The sequence below is a fragment of the Salvia hispanica genome, chromosome 3 (assembly GCF_023119035.1).
Source record: "Salvia hispanica cultivar TCC Black 2014 chromosome 3, UniMelb_Shisp_WGS_1.0, whole genome shotgun sequence".
In the NCBI taxonomy this organism is placed as follows: domain Eukaryota; kingdom Viridiplantae; phylum Streptophyta; class Magnoliopsida; order Lamiales; family Lamiaceae; genus Salvia; species Salvia hispanica.
Genome location: NC_062967.1, coordinates 6,317,576 through 6,332,409, shown reverse-complemented (window position 1 = coordinate 6,332,409; position 14,834 = coordinate 6,317,576). Strand labels below are relative to the sequence as shown.

General features: G+C 40.0%; 3 protein-coding genes and 3 non-coding genes across 6 annotated transcripts; 5 read left to right on the top strand and 1 right to left on the bottom strand.

Moving 5' to 3' along the window:
* Positions 1-1,750: 1,750 nt before the first annotated feature.
* LOC125217184 lies at positions 1,751-1,855 on the top strand. Its single transcript, XR_007175604.1, has one exon. It is a non-coding gene; the product is annotated as a small nucleolar RNA Z103 (small nucleolar RNA).
* A 167-nt stretch (positions 1,856-2,022) lies between these two features.
* Positions 2,023-2,125, top strand: LOC125217182. The gene has a single exon (XR_007175602.1). It is a non-coding gene; the product is annotated as a small nucleolar RNA Z103 (small nucleolar RNA).
* A 102-nt stretch (positions 2,126-2,227) lies between these two features.
* LOC125217188 lies at positions 2,228-2,331 on the top strand. The gene has a single exon (XR_007175607.1). It is a non-coding gene; the product is annotated as a small nucleolar RNA Z103 (small nucleolar RNA).
* A 4,230-nt stretch (positions 2,332-6,561) lies between these two features.
* LOC125216882 (histone H2B) lies at positions 6,562-7,278 on the top strand. The gene has a single exon (XM_048118664.1). It carries the CDS (start codon positions 6,638-6,640, stop codon positions 7,079-7,081), a length of 444 nt encoding a protein of 147 aa, XP_047974621.1. The 5' UTR covers positions 6,562-6,637; the 3' UTR covers positions 7,082-7,278.
* A 1,115-nt stretch (positions 7,279-8,393) lies between these two features.
* Positions 8,394-9,012, bottom strand: LOC125210590 (histone H2B.3). The gene has a single exon (XM_048110126.1). It carries the CDS (start codon positions 8,934-8,936, stop codon positions 8,499-8,501), a length of 438 nt encoding a protein of 145 aa, XP_047966083.1. The 5' UTR covers positions 8,937-9,012; the 3' UTR covers positions 8,394-8,498.
* A 1,513-nt stretch (positions 9,013-10,525) lies between these two features.
* Positions 10,526-12,736, top strand: LOC125209138. The gene has a single exon (XM_048108745.1). The coding sequence runs from the start codon at positions 10,526-10,528 to the stop codon at positions 12,734-12,736; it is 2,211 nt and encodes a 736-aa protein (XP_047964702.1).
* Positions 12,737-14,834: the final 2,098 nt, after the last annotated feature.

Sequence of the window (14,834 nt, the reverse complement as noted above, 5' to 3'; positions counted from 1 at the left end):
CGCTCTATTCTCTAAAATGGTACTCCCTCTGTTCTATAGAAATATGCTTAATTTTCTTTTTTGCTCGTATCATAGAAATATTTTCTCTTTTACTTTTATCATTTATGGGTTTCATCATTTACTAGTACTATATTATTTCAACTACTTTTTTTCTTTTTCTTTTATTTTATCAATTATAATGCATTAAAACTTATGTTATTTTCAATTATCGTATTTCTATTCGACAGATGGAGTAAAAAAATATCCTTATTCCATTATTGTTTTAAACCAAAATTTCTTTATATTTTTTGAATTTCTATTTGACTTTGTAACGTTGGTTCATAATTCTTGACGGACTCATTCTTTATTTATATTTGTGTGCATTGATAATACATCTTATTTTATTATATTTTATTCTGACTCTTCCAACAATGACAATGAAAAACTTTTTAAGTTTAGAGAATACTGAATAGAGTGTGCAAGTGACAATTCATGTTCGAAAATCATAAATATTTAGAAGATTCCCCATGCTCTTCCTAAAAACTCCCTAACTTCTGCCACATTAGCACCAAAATTTATCCCCATTTGGAGGAGAACCCATCGACAACAACGAGTTCATCCACTACTGATTTGTTTCATCAGTGGGGTTGGGAATTTGCGGACTCGGCTCTTTGCCCTTACCTTTTCGGGGATTTTTTCTACTTGAACTCATAATTTTGAAGATTGAAGATTGAGATAATGAGATTGAAAAATTGAGAGAATGAAGATTGTGTGTGATGAATGGAGGAGGAGGAGGAGGAGGAGGAGGAGGAGGAATTATATATAGGTTTGGAATTATAGCCATTGAAAAAAAAAAAAACAAAAAAAAACGCTGATTTATCGCCGAATTGCGCCTACAGTGGGCGCCGATGATTCGGCGATAACTCGGCGATGCAGCGGGAGTCGGCGTTAATTAACGCCGAAACACTCCCAACGGTCAGCGATAACTCGGCAATATTCGGCGAAAAATCGCCGAGTGTTATCGCCGGACCATTGGAAATGCTCTTATCTTGTATTCCTGCACTATAATACCTACTTCTATACTCGTGTGCGCTGAGGATGGTTATAGATAAAATATTAGATTTTCTAATTGTATTAACTTTTTATTTTATTTTTTCTCTACTCAACTCGTAAAGTAGTATATGTATAATAGATATAATTATTTAGAATTTCTATTCATTAAGTAAAAATTACATGACCTGTGCATACGGGTGGTAATAATAGTTTATTCAGTTATCTATTTGATTACAATAAATTGATAATTATGGTCTCTAATTTAGTCCATCCCCAAAACTATTTCGCGGCCGAGCCCCCGATTCCAAAACTAGGGTTTTAGCAAACCCGCCTCCTTCCTCACGCCTATATATATCCTAACCTTTCCTCACCCTTCATCACACAGATTTATGTTGAATGCATCAGATCTGCAACTTCCTCTTCTCCACGATCTCTTTTACCCATGCTCGTGTTCGCTCTGCGATTTCTGTTTTTCGAATTTCCTAATTTTATTTATCTTCTGTTTTTATGTGCGTCGATATACTGATTACCTGCGCCGAACATTCAATCGGCGTTGTGTATGAGCCGACGCCATATTTTGATCTACCGGCTTCTGCTTTTCGATCTGAGCTCGCTCGTTTCGAGCTTTATTCTATCAGAACTGGTGAAATTTCATTCTCCAATTGTTACGTCTTTTTTTCTAAATACTGTTTCCATTTTTTGAAATGATTCTCGAGAGATGAAAGTGATGAATTTTTCCCCAGATGATTCGACGCTGAAATAACTGAGCGCTCCTTTATTTTCTCCCTTTGTGGAGAAAATCCAAGCCAATATTCTGATTCATCTCTTATTCTCAATTTAAGTTCTACCCCTATATTTTTTTCCCAATCTAATCAACATTTTCTGCTTTTACCCACACTATATAAACTGTGTCTTTTATGAAATGTCAATACTTGTTGTGATGATGGTTTTATACTGGAATGATTGAAGTGATTTGCATAGCTTGTTTGAATGGAGGTGATGATTTTTTCCCCAGATGATTCGACGCTGAAATAACTGAGCGCTACTTTATTTTCTCCGTGTGGAGAAAATCCAAGCCAAAATTCTGATCCATTTCTAAATTCTCAATTTGAAATTTCTTTTTGTTTTCTAATTAAATTAACATTTTCACAATGAAATTATTAAATAGGAGTGAATTTCAGAGTACCTTATTTGGATGGAGGTGATGAATTTTTCCTCAGATGATTCGACGCTGAAATAACTGAGCGCTACTTTTTTTCTCCCTTTGTGGTGAAAATCCAAGCCAAAATTCTGATCCATCCATCTCTTCATTCTCTATTTAAGTTTTCTATTTTGTTTTCCAATCAAATTAATGTTTTCTGCTTGTTACTGCAATAAATAAGCTGCCATCCTGGTTATTGTTAGTTTTTGTGATTATTGTTGTGCTGAAATAACTGAGCGCTCCCTTATTTTCTCTTACTATGGAGAAAATTCAAGAATATTATGATCCATCTCTTTATGTTCTATTTTTATTGTTCTCTTCTTCCAATCAAATTCATATTATACATACATTATAGTAATCTAATTCAAGCCAAAATAAATTGTGTTCTGAAAATCCAACAAATAGTTTTTTTTCTTTCGCCGAGTTAGGGCTCGTCTGGTAGGTGGGTAAATAATTAACATGGATGTATGGTTATGGGCTTGAGTTGATAGGTAGAGTTGTTAGTTGTTTAGTCCAAGAAATTAGTATAGCCCAATTTGAAGAGTTTGGTTGTATGAGAGTAGGGCTGAAAACAATTTTCACATACTAAACTACCCCTCTTTAGCTCTCACATGCCTAGCAATCTTAATCCCCAAACATCACCATTCCTTCTCCGTCCTCATCCTCTCCACTGCCTTTGTCACCTTCCTCTGCCGCCGCCGCCGCTTCTTCTGTCACCTACCTCCGCCTCCCCTCCCCCCCAAACTCTTGCCCGAACTCCAACTGAGCATGATCGCAGATTTCCCAACTCCCCTACCCACCCTAATCTCTTTTCCGACACTAGTTTCACCCCTACCAAGCTCTTCTTCGAAACCCCTCACCTTAACAATCTTAATTTTCAACAATCCCTAGCTCAAATCTCGCAGAAGTCAAACATTAGAGATGTAGTTCTCGATTTCTTTTGCATTTACGCGTTTGATATTTGCTAGAGTATGAGCATCCCATTTACTTCTGCCACACCACCGTTGCTCCTACCCTCTGCGTTCTGATATACTGGCTGCAATTTCACGAGGACCAAAATGAGAGAATATTTATCTACTGCAGAATTGAGAAACGAGCTGCCCTTATACTTCTCAATTCTGCATAAATTGAGAATATTAACTCTTGATAGAGTTAATATTTTTAAAATCAATCACGCTTTTCTAAATACTCCATAAAACATGGGAGTACTTATTTGATTAGTTTCACAACGTTTACTTAAATAACTTTGTTTAATACTACTACATTATGATTGAATATTTCAAACAATAGGTGTTTCTATTAGCAATACATGAAACATAAGCAGTGTGCATGTTCCTTGTTAAAACGCTGACTACTGAACATAACCAAAATCAGATCAAACAATAGGGGACTACTTAATAAATTGTAAGTTATCCGTAACAAACAAACACCTTCCATTTTTCTCATAATGCCAAAATAAATACCACTAGTTGCAGAAAGAGGGGCATCTTTTTAACCTGATCAGATGAGAAAGAAAGCAGAGTTTTTTCACATTCTTGTTCAGTAATTGAAGCAACCATCTGTGATATCATAGAGACTCTACGATGTGAATAGCTTGTTGAGACCCCGTGATGGTAACTTTCCTACAATAAAAGCAGTGTGGGTATGGATTGTGCTTCGATTAGCTTGAGCAGAAATATTAGAATTCTACGTGTATGTACCTATCTCTGATATCCCGGACAAGAAATTGCCTATCTCTGATATCTTTATCCTAGCTCCACCAATCTGCAGTAGTAAGAGGAACATCAGTTCTAAGAATCTGCCAAACAGAGCTTTGGGACCTATCTACAGACCTGGCTCATCTCCATAACATTCCTTCCACCACGACCGATGACAATTTCAATATGTTCGTCTGGAATTCCAATTGTTACTGAACTACTTCTGTCGTCCTGTGGCTGCACGTACACTTATTGTTCATGAACACGCATAATTCTAGGAAACATCCAGACAACGAGGTTGCTTTTAAAATCTTAGTCATGTATCTAGAAACACTAATAATGATTCAGGATGTGATCAATTACACCAGTTACGATTATCTTATACATATTGGCACAAGGATTTAAGTTGTAAGAGTCTTGCAGCAGAGTATAAAATATCATTACATTTACTCACACATTATATGAAAGAACAACAAGGACCTTTAAGTTAACAACTCTTTGCAGTAGTACGAGTACTGAGTACAAATTTGTAACCACTTAATTTCAAACTACTGATTATACATCTAGAAAACCATGTCAGTACAAAGTAGCTTAAACAAAATAAGATATTGAGCGAAATGATTATACGTTGGGGATCGGTGGTGCACACCCGAGCTCCACATTAGTATGATATTGTCCGTTTTCTCAAAGCTTCACGGTTTTACTCTTGGGATACTCCCCAAAAGACCTTATACTAATGGAGTTGGGGTAGCCCATTTATATACTTAACGTTTGTTCATTCTCATATGTGGGATTTTGTTTGCCCTCACATTATATATGCTTACCGACCTTATTAGGTAACATGTTATTCTGATACTTCCCTCCAGCACCATTTGGTCCATAGTTCATCCCATTATATGCCACCGCTGAAATGGAGGTTATATGATACGTGCATAACTATTGGAATATCCCAATCTCTTTTTTAGTTAGTTAGTTTGATTTACCGTATCTTTAGGATATCTATTTTCTTGTTCGTTAAATAGCATTATTATAAATAAGGCTATTATTATCTTTGGGAAGCAATAATGAAATCATAATTATTTGTCTTTTATCTTTATTTATTTTTCCGTCTAGTTTACTAAAACTATCGATTGCCGACAGAGCAACGTTTTTCTGCAACTTTCTATATCTTCTTGTTCGTTAAATAGCATTAGTATTATAAATAAGGCTATTATTATCTTTGGGAAGCAATCAGTGAAATCATAATTATTTGTCTTTTATCTTTATTTATTTTTCCGTCTAGTTTACTAAAACTATCGGTTGCCGACAGAACAACTTTTTTCTGCAACTTTCTTTATCTTCTTCACTTGATAAGGGTTTTTTTCCTTATCAAGGGATGCTTTCATTGATGAAAGCATCTAAAACCCTTGTCAAGTGAAAAAAGATAAAGAAAGTCGCAGAGAAACCGTGTTCTGTCGACAATCGAAAATTCTAAATGGAAAACTAAATAAAGATAAAAGACATATTATGATTTCGCTGATTGAATGAAGAGAATAACAATAGGTCATGTTTATAGTATTTCTACGAATAACCTAAGAGTGTCCACTATAGGGGAGCCGCGGCCGGGCCACGGGAGAGCCGCGAGCCGCGGCTCCCTATAGTGACTGGGGTGGGCAGCCGCGGCGGGGGGGGTGGACACGGGAGCGCCACGATCGTGGCCCGGCCGCGGCTAAGTATACACATTTTTTTTACTTCATTCCTACACAAATTCTATAAATATACCCGTTTTTAATTAAAAATATATTATTTGGTGGCTTGGGCATGTCCACTATAGTGTAAAATATGGGCGTTGGTGGCACGACCACAATTTTATAGCTTGGCCACGTTTTGTGGTTTGGCCCGGCCAACTATAGTGGATACTCTAACTTGGCGAACAAAATATATGGGAAAGATATGCTAAATCATAATTGAAATAATGGAGATATGGGATCTTCTATAGATATATCCTTATCATTATAACAAATGATAACATAATCCAAAAGTACATGTATTCCGTGGAGCTTATGGTCGTCGTGCTAGATGCTCAAAACCAAGCCAATGGATGTTACTACTATTATTGTGTGTGTGTTTTTAATGTCTTTGTCCCAAAACAAAACCTCACACAGGCACACAGTTTTCTGAAGCATAGAATTAGAACCAAGAAATACATAGTACTAGTATGAAACTATACACGCTTTTTAACCAAAGAAAATTAAAGACTAAAAAAATCAACCACAATGAAAGATATGTAGTGGATAAAAGGAAAAAATAAAATAAAAGAAAAATTGCAAAAAATTTTAGTATATTTAAATATTTAAAGAAGAGACTAATTTTAATAGTAAAAGAAAAAAATAAGAGAAAAAAGACAATTTCCATGAATATCTCAAATGTAAATATGTTTTCGAAAATTAAATCACTTTAGCGCCAACACACTGAAAAATTTAAAAAGCGTTCACGCGAATCTATAAATAATAATCACCCACATAATATCCACCGTCAATTTCCAGATGCATCTGAACGGCAGAGAACTTCGATCCGCTACAATCTAATTCCACCAATCATATATCTCCCCTCTTTCCCTATAAAAAAAAGCCCTACTATACATTGTTTTGACATCTTCTCAACATTTACGCAAATTTCATTCGATTCCACTCCAAAAAATCTTATCCCTAGCTTTATCTCTCTGAAAATGGCACCCAAGGCCGAGAAGAAGCCCGCGGAGAAGAAGCCTGCCGCCGAGAAGGCCCCCGCTGCAGAGAAGGCCCCGGCGGAGAAGAAGCCCAAGGCAGGGAAGAAGCTGCCGAAGGACGGCGGCGCCGCTGCCGGAGACAAGAAGAAGAAGAGGAACAAGAAGAGCGTGGAGACGTACAAGATCTACATCTTCAAGGTGTTGAAGCAGGTCCACCCTGACATCGGTATCTCCAGCAAGGCGATGGGGATCATGAACAGCTTCATCAACGACATCTTCGAGAAGCTCGCCCAGGAATCCTCCAAATTGGCGAGGTACAACAAGAAGCCGACGATCACCTCCCGTGAAATCCAGACCGCCGTGAGGCTGGTGCTGCCTGGAGAGCTGGCGAAGCACGCTGTTTCGGAGGGGACTAAGGCTGTTACCAAATTCACTAGTGCTTGAGTTGAAACGTTGTTAGGTTTGGGCTGATTCACTAGTGCTTGAATTTGAAATGTTGTTAGATTTGGGCTGATTTTTAGGGTTTGAAGTAAGGATTCTGTAAATTATGTTTTTGTTCACTACTTCTAGTTAAGTAGAAAGGGCTTTTGTATGGTTTTATGCGCTTTATGAATGAATGTTAAATTTGCTAACTTTTTACACTTCTCTGTGTTTTGAACTTGTGATCTAAATACTGCTAATTTCTGTTTGATTCGTCCTATTGTACTTAAATTTGATGTTGCCTCGCTAGTGCTCTCATTTAACTATGGCAGAAGATTAGTTTTAGCCGTTTGTTGTAGAGTCCTGTTGTAATTTAAGGAGAAGATATGACCTTTGTGATTGTGTGTCTTTAGTAGAAATTTTTTAAGTTGCAAAATCTTTAAGGATTTAATGCACATTTGTCCACAGAACCAGAGCCCAATCCAAATATACTGCGTTTTTCCCTGTTTTCTTCTTCCACTTAAAGATAGAGTACAAAATGGGAATAAAGAAATAAGATTATCACATCAGACTAAAGAAGCTGCAGCCATTTAAACAATCTCACAAACAATTTATGTGAACGACAACAGAAAAACAAGCTATGTGAGGGAGTAATATGCATTGAGATTGCTTCTTTAACATCAATTAAGTGGAGTATTATCAAAAAAACGGGTGGAGGTTGACATGTAATCCTAATACAAGGAAGATTGGTTTAATTTGTTATAGTTGTCGATTGTTTGAAATGATTGACATGTGATCTTAATACAAGGGAGACTTTGAAGTTGCTAAGTAGATTTATAGGAGTACAAAGGGCTTTTGTTAATTGAGCACCATGTGCTTTTGCTGAGTTCCAAAACCAAGTCGCAATTAAAAACTTGACTGCTGTTTACACAAAATTGAACATTAAAAATTTGGACTGCTAATTGTCATTTACATCAAATTGTTTGTATTTGATACTGTCACATTTTTTGGTGATTTTAACACGATTCAAGCTTAATGATATTCTGATGTATTGTCATATGAGTAGCTTGCTTGCCATCTCACTATTTTGTTTTCTTGTCTTTGAGAAGAAGAAACTTAAATTGTCCTAAACACATAAGAAAATGCAAGGGAAAACAATTAGAAAACAAGTGTTTGGATTGAGACAATTAGAGTATTAAGAATATCATCTAATTTTGGGATACAAGATGATTAATTAGATCAATTGTCGACCTATATTGTAACAATTAATAAAATCTATGCAGAACCCAATAAATCTCAATATTAAGAGATTAAACCAAATCCGAAAGCATAGATATGAAACCCAAATTGTGCATTCAATTCACCAAATTCATAGTAATTCTTTACACAGACAGAAAACTTAACCGAATCATTCAAAAGAAACCCTAACAAAGCATTCAATTTAAGAGCTAGTGAATTTGGTAACAGCCTTGGTCCCTTCCGAAACGGCGTGCTTCGCCAGCTCTCCAGGCAACACCAGCCTCACGGCGGTCTGGATTTCACGGGAGGTGATCGTCGGCTTCTTGTTGTACCTCGCCAATTTGGAGGATTCCTGGGCGAGCTTCTCGAAGATGTCGTTGATGAAGCTGTTCATGATCCCCATCGCCTTGCTGGAGATACCGATGTCAGGGTGGACCTGCTTCAGCACCTTGAAGATGTAGATCTTGTACGTCTCCACGCTCTTCTTGTTCCTCTTCTTCTTCTTGTCGCCGGCGGCGGCGTCCTTCGGCAGCTTCTTCCCTGCCTTGGGCTTCTTCTCCGCCGGAGCTTTCTCCGCCGCAGGGGCCTTCTCGGCGGCCGGCTTCTTCTCCGCGGGCTTCTTCTCTGCCTTGGGTGCCATTTTCAGAGAGAGAAATTGCGGTTGAGATTGGAAATTGAGATGTTTGTTGGCTTGCGAGGAAATAAATTGGTGTTGGCGGTGAGTGGTTAGAAGAGACGAGGAGTTATTATATAGCAGAAGAGGGGCGTGCTGTTATTGGTGGGATGTGGTTCACGCGGATAATGATTGCTGACCGTCGATGAGATGGTAAAATGGACAGTTTGGATTAAACGCGCGGGTGCTTTGATTTTTGGATTTAGTTGAAATATTCATTTTGGCGGTAAACTCATGTTTAGTTCAAAATTTTGCGCATAATGTGTCTATCGTATTAATGTCTTTAATCTTACTTTTAGGTTTTTAATTCTTGAAATTTATTCTCTGAAAACCAATTATACTTTTATTATCTCAAACAGGCAGAGTTTTGAAAACCTTTTGACATTATGTATTTCAAATTATCTTTTCGATCTCATTTGGTTGGAATTTATTCTATCCATCCCATAATGTTCGTCCCAATTTGATTCGTCACGGATTTTAAGAAATTATTTAACTATGTATTAAATGAAAGTGTGTAATAGAATAAGGGTCCCACATAATCCTGCTTATTCGGCCGGTTCTGGTTCTAAGTGGATCGGTTGACCGGTTAAAATGTTTTAAATTTTCATAAATCTTGGAATCGGAACCGGCCAGTTAAGAACCGGTCGATTTTGGTTCCCTCTATTTAGAAAACATCTTGATACACATATGATGTTTTATGGATTTTAAAAAGTAATTGATACTTAGTACATTAATATACTAAGAGTACTTAATAGTACTCCATATAGTACATTAATAGGCTACTGTCAATTATTGGTCACCACACAATTTCTATTGTCATCACGGGGATAGCGTCAATTATTCATTTTCGAGTTTTAGAATTTGAGTTAAAATATTATTTGTTCACTATTAGTCAAACTGATAGAAGAATTGCGAGTAGGAACTCACCGCTTGACAAACTAAGAGATCTCGAAGCTCCGTCGCTGCACGCCGACTGAGATCCTACACAATGAGAAAGAGTGAGATTTAAAAGAAAAATCGACAGAGAAAGGGTTGATTAAGAGGAAGAAATGACAAAGAAGAAGATAACATAGAGAAAGAGTGAGTTTTAAAAGAAGAGCAAAAGAAAAATCTGAAGAAGAAACAAAAACGGATAAAAAGAGCTACATGCCGAAATGAGGAAGACCATGAGAGATTAAATAATACCCAAGGAAGACCATTCATGGATTTTAAAGTAATGGATAGTACATCAATATACTGAAGTGCGTAGAGGAGTGAAGTGTGTATTCAAATTTCCTAGATCCAGAGAATCCACTAGACCGCGGAGTCTAGGAACTCAGAGAATCCTCGAAATCACCTGTCATTGAGCAAACAATCACCTTCTACCTTTCAAAACCCTGAACCCGTTATACTAAAATAAAGATTAGCACAGGGAAGCAGTGATCAAATCCCACAGAGATGGATGCGTAAGTAAACATGATCAGGTCCGACTGAGGTTGTTTCCTTTTTCTCTGGAAGATGCAGCAAAGGATTGGCTGGAGAGTTTGGCACCAAGGTCCATTAGAACATGGGATGACATGGTCCACAAGTTCCTGGAGAAGTTCTATCCCCCTAGCGAGGCTATTAAAAGACAACACGAGATCATTGGCTTCCAGATGTCTCCTACGGAGACTATAAAAGATGCATGGGGGAGATTCAAGGCCCTGCTGAAGAGGTGCCCCAATCATGGCTTAACCCCAACAGTGCAAGTCATTACATTCTTCAAGGGATGTATACCTGAAGCACAACGGGAGCTAAATCTCAGTGCGGGAGGTAATCTGCTTAAGAAAGGAGAGCAGGAGGCGATGGAGGTGATTGAAGAACTTGCATCCAGTGATGAAGGATGGAGCAACGGAAGGAGTAAGGTGCATAGAGTTGCTTATACCACGGACCATGATACAATGAGCACTTTATCCGACAAATTGGATGCATTAACTATGAAGTTCGACTGCATGGCGATGGGGCAACCGTCTCAAGAACCACAAGGAAACATGGAAGATGCGAACTATGTGCAGCAAGGGGGCAACAGGTATTACAACAATTCACGCCCAAACTTTAATAGTGGAGGATACAACCACTATGGGAACAAGGGGCATCCCAATCTCTCTTATGGGAACCCCAATAATGCCTTGCAACCTCCCCCGGGATTTACAATTACTGATGGGATGGTCAACGATCCTAAGAAGATGACCACGGAGGACATACTTAAGTCCTTTATGCTACAATCCAACAAGGTGATGGAGCAGAACAATCAGAGGATGCAGAAGGTCGAGACGGATGTACAAGGAATGGCCACTCATTTGAAGAACATTGATGTTCAGATTAGCCAGATTTCCCAGACTGTGAGTACTCTTACTCAACCGGGAAAATTCCCGTCCAACACCATTGTCAACCCCAAGGACTGCAAAGCTATCAACTTGCGGAGTGGGACGAGCTATGAGGGACCCTCAATGCCCTCAGCGAATGCAGGGAAAACAGCAGAGAAACCCATTGAAGAGGAGGAGCTAGTCGAAGAAGATGAACCGGAGACGGTTCAGGTCACTATTCCACCTAAGGAGAACACAGTTCCAGCTCCGTCTACAACTCCTGCAGTTCACACTCCGGCTGAAGTGAGGATCCCTTATCCTCAACGGGTGCAGAAGAAGAAGACGGATGCTCAGTTTTCAAGATTCTTGGACATATTCAGAAAGGTGCAGATCAACATTCCTCTGGTGGAGGCACTACAGCAGATGCCCAGCTACGCTAAGTTTCTAAAGGATGTGGTCTCCAACAAGAGACGATGGATGGAATATGAGACGGTTAATCTAACGGAGAGCTGCAGCGCCATTATTCAGAAGAAGCTGCCGGCAAAGTTGAAGGATCCCGGGAGTTTTACCATATCTTGCATAGTAGGAGATTGTCAAGAGGGAAGAGCTCTATGTGATCTGGGTGCAAGCATCAATCTGATGCCATATTCTTTCTTTCAGAAGTTGAAAATCGGAGTGCTTAGGCCCACTACTATTTCACTGCAGATGGCGGACAGAACAGTGTCGTACCCGAAGGGGATTGTTGAAGACATCCTAGTCAAGGTCGGGGAATTTATTTTTCCAGCCGACTTTGTGGTTCTAGATATGGAAGAAGATAAACACGTCCCACTTATCCTCGGTAGACCTTTCTTAGCTACCGGGAGAGCACTTATTGATGTCCACAAGGGAGAACTCACTCTTCGACTGAATGAAGAGAGCATCACATTCTCCATTTATGACGCTATACTGAGGTATGATGATGACGATACGTGGAGGTTAAAGCAGTGCAAAGTGATCGAGGTGGTTGATGATTGCGTGAGAGAAGTTGCCCAGGTTATCTCGTGTCAGGACAGATTGGAGCAATGCCTTTCACAGGCCATAATAGCTTCGGACATCCTGCAAGCGCCCGAGCTCAATGAGGAGATGCTTCATTTTGTGGGAGCCCTTAATTCTGGTGTAGAGATCTCAAGAAGGAACAACAAATTTCTACCACTTAGAGATCCGGCGGAAGAAGAAGAGAAAGAAGAGAAGAAGGAGGAACTTAAACCGCTGCCCTCACACCTCAAGTATGCTTTTCTAGGAGAGAAGGAGACGTATCCGGTAATTGTCTCTTCATCACTTACTCCTACTGAACTCGATAAGCTGCTACGCGTGCTTAGGAAGCATAGGGTGGTCCATATCGGACCTCAAAGGAATCAGCCCCACTGTTTGCATGCACAGAATTCTATTGGAGGAAGGATCTAAGCCTAAGGCGCAGAATCAAAGAAGGTTGAATCCGATAATGCAAGAGGTGGTCAGGAAGGAGGTATTGAAGTGGTTGAAAGCCGGAATCATATATGCGATATCCGACAGTGATTGGGTAAGCCCCACCCAAGTCGTGGCCAAGAAGGGTGGGATGACTGTTATACAAGGTGGCAATGATGAAATGATAGCCACAAGATTGGTGACCGGGTGGCGAGTTTGCATAGACTACAGGATACTTAATGCAGCAACGAGGAAGGACCATTTCCCTCTCCCATTTATTGATCAGATGCTTGACAGATTGGGGGGGTATGAGTACTACTGCTTCCTAGATGGATATTCCGGATACAATCAGATCTTGATCGCTCCGGAGGACCAACACAAGTCGGCCTTTATTTGTCCATACGGTGTCTACGCCTTCCGGAAGATGTCTTTTGGGCTTTGCAATGCTCCAGCCACATTTCAGAGATGTATGATGTCCATCTTTCACGACATGGTGGAAGATATTATGGAGGTGTTCATGGATGACTTCTCGGTCTTCGGATCGACTTATGATCAGTGCTTGGATAATCTGACGAGAGTATTGCAGAGATGCGAGGAGACCAACTTAGTGCTAAACTGGGAGAAATGTCACTTCATGGTACGTGATGGTATTGTGCTTGGGCACAAAGTATCTGGTGCAGGTCTAGAAGTCGATAGAGCCAAATTTGTGGCGATTGAGCAAATGCCACCACCATCTAATGAGAAAGCTGTGAGGAGCTTCTTGGGGCACGCGGGATTTTACAGGCGATTCATCAAGGATTTCTCTCAAATAGCTCGCCCTCTGACTAGCCTGCTGGCTAAGGATGTCAAGTTCCATTTCTCCGAAGACTGTCTACAAGCCTTCGAAATTTTGAAGAAGGCGTTGGTGAGCGCCCCGGTGCTCATAGCTCCAGATTGGTCTCAACCTTTCGAGATCATGTGCGACGCCAGTGATGTAGCTGTAGGTTCGGCACTGGGGCAGAAAAGAGATAAAGTGTTCAGAGTGATTTATTACGCAAGCCGGACTCTAGATCCAGCTCAGGCAAACTACACTACCACGGAAAAGGAGATGCTAGCTGTGGTGTATTCCTTTGACAAATTTCGCCCATATCTCATTGGAGCGAAAACTATTGTGTTCACTGATCATGCCGCCATCCGCTTTTTGTTTGCTAAGGTGGATGCCAAGCCTCGTCTGATTCGTTGGGTTCTTTTGCTACAAGAATTCGACTTGGAGATCCGAGATCGCAAGGGGTGTGAGAATGTGGTAGCCGACCATTTATCTAGACTGGAGCATTGCTTTGAAGGCGAGAATTTGAAGAGGCCGATAAACGAAGAGTTCCCCGATGAGCACCTCTTCTATGCTCAAAGTTCGTCGCCTTGGTATGCTGACATTGTGAATTTCCTAGTAGCCAAGGTGACCCCAGAAGGCCTCAACAAGTATCAAACGAGGAAGTTCTTTCATGATCTCAAATTCTATTTTTGGGATGAGCCGCTCCTATTCAGAAGATGTGCAGATATGGTCATTCGAAGGTGTACACCCGATGAACAATGGGAAGCTGTGATAAGAAATTGCCATTCAAGCCCCACCGGAGGCCATTTTGGAGCAAACCGAACGACGATGAAGGTGCTCCAATGCGGATTTTATTGGCCAAGCATTTATGGAGATTGTTAGAAATTTGTTCTCCACTGCAATGAATGCCAGAGGACAGGGGGTATCTCTAAGAAGAAGGAAATGCCGATGACTACTATTATGGAGATAGAGCTTTTCGATGTATGGGGGATCGACTTCATGGGCCCCTTCCCGCTATCCTCCGGTCAACAATACATCCTCTTGGCGATTGACTATGTCTCCCGTTGGGTGGAAGCAATTCCCACTCCGATAAATTCTTCTAAGGTGGTGATAAACTTTGTGAAGAAGAACATTTTCACGAGGTTCGGGGCGCCAAGAGCCTTAATAAGTGATGGGGGGTCTCATTTCAAAAACAAGTGGCTGGAAGTTGTATTGAGTAAATATGGTGTCAAGCACCGAATCACTTCCCCTTATCATCCTCAAGCCAATGGTCAAACTGAATTGGCCAAT

Excerpts from the sequence above, each read along its gene's own strand:
- LOC125216882 (XM_048118664.1), top strand. The coding sequence starts at position 6,638 with ATGGCACCCAAGGCCGAGAAGAAGCCCGCGGAGAAGAAGCCTGCCGCC.
- LOC125210590 (XM_048110126.1), bottom strand. The coding sequence starts at position 8,936 with ATGGCACCCAAGGCAGAGAAGAAGCCCGCGGAGAAGAAGCCGGCCGCC.
- LOC125209138 (XM_048108745.1), top strand. The coding sequence starts at position 10,526 with ATGGTCCACAAGTTCCTGGAGAAGTTCTATCCCCCTAGCGAGGCTATT.